This window comes from Nansenia antarctica (assembly GCF_963989245.1).
Source record: "Nansenia antarctica genome assembly, chromosome: 19".
NCBI classification, from domain to species: Eukaryota; Metazoa; Chordata; class Actinopteri; order Argentiniformes; family Microstomatidae; genus Nansenia; species Nansenia antarctica.
In genome coordinates this window covers 22,487,200-22,494,699 of record NC_137692.1, presented here as the reverse complement: position 1 = coordinate 22,494,699, position 7,500 = coordinate 22,487,200, and the positions used below count along the sequence as shown (strand labels likewise).

General features: G+C 44.6%; 1 protein-coding gene across 1 annotated transcript in view; it reads left to right on the top strand.

Moving 5' to 3' along the window:
* mecom (MDS1 and EVI1 complex locus) overlaps positions 1 to 6,307 on the top strand; it is a gene marked incomplete at both ends in the record, with an annotated part of 155,205 nt that extends 148,898 nt beyond the window's left edge. Inside the window, 3 exon segments of the mRNA XM_080548880.1 lie at positions 4,074 to 4,322; positions 4,821 to 4,995; positions 6,173 to 6,307. Of these exon segments, the coding sequence (XP_080405006.1) occupies positions 4,074 to 4,322; positions 4,821 to 4,995; positions 6,173 to 6,307 (559 nt within the window).
* Positions 6,308 to 7,500: the final 1,193 nt, after the last annotated feature.

Here is a 7,500-nt window from a genome sequence, read left to right as displayed (position 1 = left end):
TATATATATATATATATAAGTGTAGTAGGTTAGTAGTAGGTTAGTAGGTTAGTTAGTAGGTTAGTTAGTAGGTTAGTAGTGGGTTAGTTAGTAGTTTAGTAGGTTAGTTAGTAGGTTAGTAGGTAAGTAGGTTAGTAGGTGAGTTAGTAGGTTAGTAGGTGAGGTAGTAGGTTAGTAGGTGAGTAGGTTAGTTAGTAGGTTAGTAGGTTAGTTAGTAGGTTAGTAGGTTAGTAGGTTAGTTAGTAGGTTGGTTAGTAGGTTAGTTAGTAGGTTAGTAGGTTAGTTAGTAGGTTAGTAGGTTAGTAGGTTAGTAGGTTAGTTAGTAGGTTAGTAGGTTAGTTAGTAGGTTAGTAGGTTAGTAGGTTAGTTAGTAGGTTGGTTAGTAGGTTAGTTAGTAGGTTAGTTAGTAGGTTAGTAGGTTAGTTAGTAGGTTAGTAGTAGGTTAGTAGGTTAGTTAGTAGGTTAGTTAGTAGGTTAGTAGGTTAGTAGGTTAGTAGGTTAGTAGTAGTTTAGTAGGTTAGTAGGTTAGTAGGTTAGTTAGTAGGTTAGTAGGTTAGTAGGTGAGTTAGTAGGTTAGTTAGTAGGTTAGTAGTAGGTTAGTTAGTAGGTTAGTTAGTAGGTTAGTTAGTAGGTTAGTAGTAGGTTAGTATGTTAGTTAGTAGCTTAGTTAGTAGGTTAGTTAGTAGGTTAGTAGGTTAGTTAGTAGGTTAGTAGTAGGTTAGTAGGTTAGTTAGTAGGTTAGTATGTTAGTTAGTAGCTTAGTTAGTAGGTTAGTTAGTAGGTTAGTAGGTTAGTTAGTAGGTTAGTAGTAGGTTAGTAGTAGGTTAGTAGATTAGTTAGTAGGTTAGTTAGTAGGTTAGTAGTAGGTTAGTAGTAGGTTAGTAGTAGGTTAGTAGGTTAGTAGTAGGTGAGTTAGTAGGTTAGTAGTAGGTTAGTAGGTTAGTTAGTAGGTTAGTAGGTTAGTAGGTTAGTTAGTAGGTTAGTAGTAGGTTAGTTAGTAGGTTAGTAGTAGGTTAGTTAGTAGGTTAGTAGTAGGTTAGTAGGTTAGTTAGTAGGTTAGTAGGTTAGTTAGTAGGTTAGTAGGTTAGTTAGTAGGTTAGTATGTTAGTTAGTAGGTTAGTAGGTGAGTTAGTAGGTTAGTAGTAGGTTAGTAGGTTAGTAGGTTAGTAGGTTAGTAGGTTAGTTAGTAGGTTAGTAGGTTAGTAGGTTAGTAGGTTAGTTAGTAGGTTAGTAGGTTAGTAGGTTAGTAGGTTAGTTAGTAGTAGGTTAGTAGGTTAGTAGTAGGTTAGTAGGTGAGTTAGTAGGTTAGTTAGTAGGTTAGTTAGTAGGTTAGTAGGTGAGTTAGTAGGTTAGTTAGTAGGTTAGTAGGTTAGTTAGTAGGTTAGTTAGTAGGTTAGTTAGTAGGTTAGTAGGTGAGTTAGTAGGTTAGTAGTAGGTTAGTAGGTTAGTAGTAGGTTAGTAGTAGGTTAGTAGGTTAGTAGTCGGTTAGTTAGTAGGTTAGTAGGTTAGTAGGTTAGTTAGTATGTTAGTAGGTTAGTAGTAGGTTAGTAGGTGAGTTAGTAGGTTAGTAGGTTAGTAGGTTAGTAGGTTAGTTAGTAGGTTAGTAGTAGGTTAGTAGGTTAGTTAGTAGGTTAGTAGGTTAGTAGGTTAGTTAGTAGGTTAGTAGGTTAGTAGTAGGTTAGTAGGTTAGTAGGTTAGTTAGTAGGTTAGTAGGTGAGTTAGTAGGTTAGTAGTAGGTTAGTAGGTTAGTAGGTTAGTTAGTAGGTTAGTAGGTTAGTAGTAGGTTAGTAGGTTAGTAGGTTAGTTAGTAGGTTAGTAGGTGAGTTAGTAGGTTAGTTAGTAGGTTAGTAGGTGAGTTAGTAGGTTAGTAGGTGAGTTAGTAGGTTAGTTAGTAGGTTAGTAGGTTAGTTAGTAGGTTAGTAGGTTAGTTAGTAGGTTAGTAGGTTAGTAGTAGGTTAGTAGGTTAGTTAGTAGGTTACATTATGCTTTTGCACATACTACTTTATACTGGCACAATGTAATTTCCCCCAACATACAGTACACACACATACTTTTTAAGTTGTTTAATGAAACACACACACACAGACATGAGGCCCACCTGCCTTCTCTAGCAGATATTCAGCGCCGGAGGCTAAACTGGGAGATGATTATACACAAACATCAGTAGACACGGCCCTATGGAGCCGAGCCCTTCTGATACAAGCCTTTATTAATGACCCTGTCGCCCAGGGGCCTTCTGGGTAAAGCCCAATCATCACTGATGACTTTTGGGATAATTGCAACATTTGGAAACGTGCAGGAGCTCTTTTATGACTGTTGACTTTTGGCACATGCATATGCACAGATATCTGCGCGCATACAATTATAATCCGACGATTATGCAAATTACATTCCTGAAACTACGGTCAGCCGCTTTGATAGCAGCAGAGCGGTGGTGGTCCGCCCCTGGTCTGCTCGGTTTGTTTTCACGTGTCTCGGCGTGATCACGGGAGAGATTGTCAAGCTAGATAGAGATCTTGCAGACTTTGGGGGTTGTGTGTAAAAAAGGCTCGTGAGTGCAGGCGGTAGAGCGTCAGAGACGTGGGGGGGGGGCGGGGGGGGCGGGGGGGGGGTAGCAGTGCAGCCGTGAGTGGCCCCACATCTGGACCCAACATGTCTGCCTACAGGAAGAGGGTAGAGAAGGTGGGGTCAGGGGGTCGACCCGTGTTTCCTTTCAAAGTGCTGCGCTCCTGACGACTCGTGATAGATACTTTATCCCCAGCAAATTACCACGTTTGAAAAGCGTAATTAGCGAATCTGTTTTCTTAATCACAGAGCTCTCTCTCTCTCCCGGTCGCTAGCCGCGCTATGCAGACCTGTGATCTGGACACGCCGTGGCTACTGCCCTGGCTCCCCCCCCCCCCCCCCCCTCTAATCACTTTCTGATAAAAGCTGAAAATGGTGCAGATTCTCTCCATTGTGCTAAAATATAGCTCGCAATTATTCTCCCTCTCCTTCTCTCCTTCTCGAGTCGTTGCAAACTCAGCTTTTCCTCTTTCAAATAAAAACTCATTTCCTCTTTGGTAAAGGGCCCTCTCTAATCTATGAGGTGATTTTGTTGATATGTTTTCTCTGCCTCTCCCTGTTTCTCTCTTTCTCTCTCTCTCTCTCTGTCTCCCCCCCCCCGCCCCCCCCCCCCCCGCGCTCCTATCACGGGGGAGTAACAGGGGCCACCAGCCCAGACTCTCTTTGTGCTTGAAATGGCATTTTTGGGAGCTGACGAAAGACGTCCCTGGCCGTAATTAGTGAATCAGTCTTAATGTGGTTCCAGATGATTTACCCAAGTGCTGGTTTCCTGTGGCGCTGAGACAGTTGGGCAGATTAAGTCCCAGTGAGTTTTGATAGCTGGGCTTCTCTCCGCTGGGACAGGGGGAAAAGGGGCTGGTTGGCAAGGCTCTCATAACTCTATCCCAAATGGGGCTGTCAGCTAAATATTTTGCCTATTAGATGAATACGAGATAGTAGGAAAATAAACAAGGAGAGAGGCCGAGCGGCACAGTTAAGTGCCGGAGCGATCAGCTCAGCCCCAGAGCCTCGATGACAAACGGGATGGGGGGGGCTCTGCCCCAGCTGCCCTGCCTCGTCTCTGCCTCCCCCCCCCCCCCCTCCTCTCTCTCTCTGATTGGTCACATCGGAAAGATGCCCTCTTAACGAAACAACAAGACCCCTTTTCATTTGAGAGTCTGGATTGTATGTGTATATATTTGTGGTACAATGTCATGTTTTGGTATTCATTTATTTTTGGGGGATTTTCTTTTTTTTTGCACTGTGTGTGTGATGTATTTGGTGTGTGTGTGATGTATTTGGTGTGTGTGTGTGATGTATTTGGTGTGTGTGTGATGTATTTGGTGTGTGTGTGTGTGTGTGTGATGTATTTGGTGTGTGTGTGTGTGTGATGTAGTTGGTGTGTGTGTGATGTATTTGGTGTGTGTGTGATGTATTTGGTGTGTGTGTGTGTGATGTATTTGGTGTGTGTGTGTGATGTATTTGGTGTGTGTGTGTGATGTATTTGGTGTGTGTGTGTCCATACACAGGCGGAATGGCGGACCTTTTGAAGAAGAGAAGCCCCTGATGGACAGCCGTGGGTCACATGACATGGAGGAGGAGGAGGAGGGGGAGGAGCTAGGTGCTGAGGAAGAGGAGGGGGAGCACAGCGACGCTGCTGGGAAACCAGGAGGAGACGAAGCACTTCCCAGCAATCTAGACGACGACATCATACAAGACGAGATTGATTTCGACGAACCGAACGACTTAGAACTCAACTGCAAAACCTCCCCCAGGAGGTAAGAGTGGATAATACAACCCCTACACACACACACACACACACACACACACACAGACACACACACACACACACAGACACACACACACACACACACACACACAGACACACACACACACACACACACACAGACACACACGCACACGCACACACACATACACACACAGACACACTCAGACACACACACACACACACACACACACACACACACACACACAGACACAGACACAGACACACACACACACACACACACACACACAGACACACACACACACACACAGACACACACACACACACACACACACAGACACACACACACACACACACACACACACACACACACACACCAGTGTGCACTCCCATATACTACGTGTGGTAGTGTATACATACATACCATACTGACTCATGGTGACATCTGACAGCCATCTGGCCGTGTTCTAAACGTCCCCCTCCCTCCAGGTACGAGCTAAACCTAACCCTAAATGTCCCCCTCCTCCAGGTACGAGGACGAGGACGACCAGAGTGGCTACTCTGCCCTGGATCACATCCGCCACTTCTCTGACATGCGTAAGATTGAGGACAGCGAGTTCAGCGACGGAGACGCCACCTCCTTTGGTTCCCCGGGACTACCTGAGGCTGTCAAACAGCCCCTGTACAGGAAGTCCAAGTCCCAGGTGACGCTCGTAGCTTCTACTAACCCTAGTTATCTTAGCTTCTACTAACCCTGGTATGTCATTTCGTGACGTTAGAATTATAAGGTTCTATCTCCATTTATGTCAAAATTGAGTTTTTTACATAATCTGATCCATTAGGTGTTTATTAATGCCTGTGTGGTGTTATTTTTAAAATGTTTAACTTTTTGAGTTAGTAATTAATAAATACAAAGGTTCCATCTCACAAAACATAATGGAATGTAAAAACTTTTACGCTCAATATCTCTGAACTACCCGGAGATAGACCCTTATAATTCTAAGCTCACGAGCTGGTGAAACCATAAACCATCTGTCCAAAGTCATTTTTCGTTTTACTTACTGTACAGTCTGAAACTACAGATTGTACGCTTTCAAATGATATGTCATACATTGAAATCAGAGAAAAATGTAAGACGACACGCGTATTTGAATGTTGGAACACCTCAAACACAGAATGGGAGAAAGGTCACTCTGATCAAACCACAACAGAGGCTGCTAAAAGCTAGCGGCTAACAGTGGTACATAGCTACGAACGTCACAACATGCTGAGAGAACATCGACATGCTAAAAACACATAACTACACATGACTAGATGAACACACAGTCCTTGCTTTTGAACACGTCCCAAAACGGAGGAAGTATGTTTACAAGTCATTATCACTTACAGAACAGGTAAGAGGTATTTAGTGATCGTTAAACTGTTGTACATTATATCGAGTGGGTACTTTAAAACGTCAAGTTGCGTGTTTTGAAAAAAAAAAATGAAGAAGAAAACCAGATGTTTCACTTTCACTTTCAACCCCTTCGATTCTGCGACTGGTTTATGGTCTCACCAGCTGGTGTCACATTTGTGTGGATGTGCATGCAAGCGTGTGTGTATGTGTCTCTGTGTGTGTGTTTGTGTGTGTGTGTGTGTGTGTGTGTGTGTGTGTATGTGTGTGTGTATGTGTCTCTGTGTGTGTGTGTGTGTGTGTATGTCTCTGTGTGCGTGTCTCTGTGTGTGTGTGTGTGTGTGTGTGTGTGTGTGTGTGTGTCTCTATGTGCGTGTCTCTGTGTGTGTGTGTGTGTGTGTCTCTCTCTGTGTGTGTGTGTGTGTCTCTGTGTGTGAGTGTGAGTGTGTGTGTCAGGGTTTAACCACCTCTCTGCCTTCCCCCCTCAGGCGTATGCTATGATGCTGTCTCTAGCGGACAAGGACGCGCTCCACCCGGCCTCCCACACCCCCGCCACCATGTGGCACAGCCTGGCCCGCGCCGCGGCCGAGTCCAGCGCCCTGCAGTCCCTCAGCCACGTATGATACCCCTCCACCCCTGACCCCTGACCCCCCACCCCGACCTATCGCACTGGGGAGCCTGTGAGGTTCCGTGTTCCGTCACCAGGGCCCCCCCCACTGGCCCCCTCGGCCCCCCTCAGACCCGCTGAGCAGAACCAGGAACCCGTCTGACTGCTGAGCAGAGCGCCTTACTCGCTAGCAGGGTCTCCCTCATCACAGATCCGCCCAGCGCCCCCCCCCCTCCCAACCATCCAAGTGAACAAACACATCCTGTGACCTTCAAAATTGATTGATTAACGTAAATATTTGCCAATGATGATAGTGATGATGATTATGATGAAAATAATAATGAATAGTAATAATAGTTGTATTTATTCTGGTGAATGTCTTATGTTTTGCACAGCAAAGGCAGCTGGTGATTTAAGGGGAGATGGATGTGATGTTAGATGTTACGTTGCTAGGGAATTTGTTGACTTTGGAAAAGAGCTGAAAGGAGTCTTCGTCAGTGCAAAAAAAATCGGTTGTGTTCGAACCATTCAGGACCGTGGTCCATCCACGGTTCTAGGGGAGTCCCAGCCCTTCTCAGCTGAAAGGGAACTCGTGTCTTTGAAATGTGTTCCACGAATTCCTTTTTACACGAACATGACAATAGGGTGGGCTTTAAAGGGTGGTGCTGAATAGCAGCAGCACAGGTCCAACTCTGAGACTCCTCACCTCTATGTCAGACGGCGCTGTAAGCGCTTATGTGAACATCATTGTTGAGTTGAAAGACAAGAAGAAGGAAGAAAAAAAAAAAGAAAAAGAATGAAAATGTTAATCAGGCCAGTTTCCCCCCTTCCCCTGTGCTGTTTTCATAACCGCGTGTGTCCGCACAATCACAGCACTGTACACTAGTGTCTGCAAACTGTTCTGTACTGCACTCCATCCCTGTTCCGGCTTGCGCTCTTCTGTGAAAGGATTATAAATAGATTGTCTTTTTAGTCTAAGAAAAGAAACCATAATGTGGTTTTTACCTGAGAAAACGGCAGCAAGTTTGCTGAAGTTTTATCGTTGTTCAGTCAAAGGGCATCTCCCCTCTCGTCAAACCCCAGACTCATCGTAGCCAGACAACGATACCACTAAATAGCCTGAATGCTAGTCGTTAGCTACTCCATCCTTTTGTGTCTTTCATTTTTTTTAGACAATCATAATTTTTTGTTTTTCATTTTTTTTGTTGG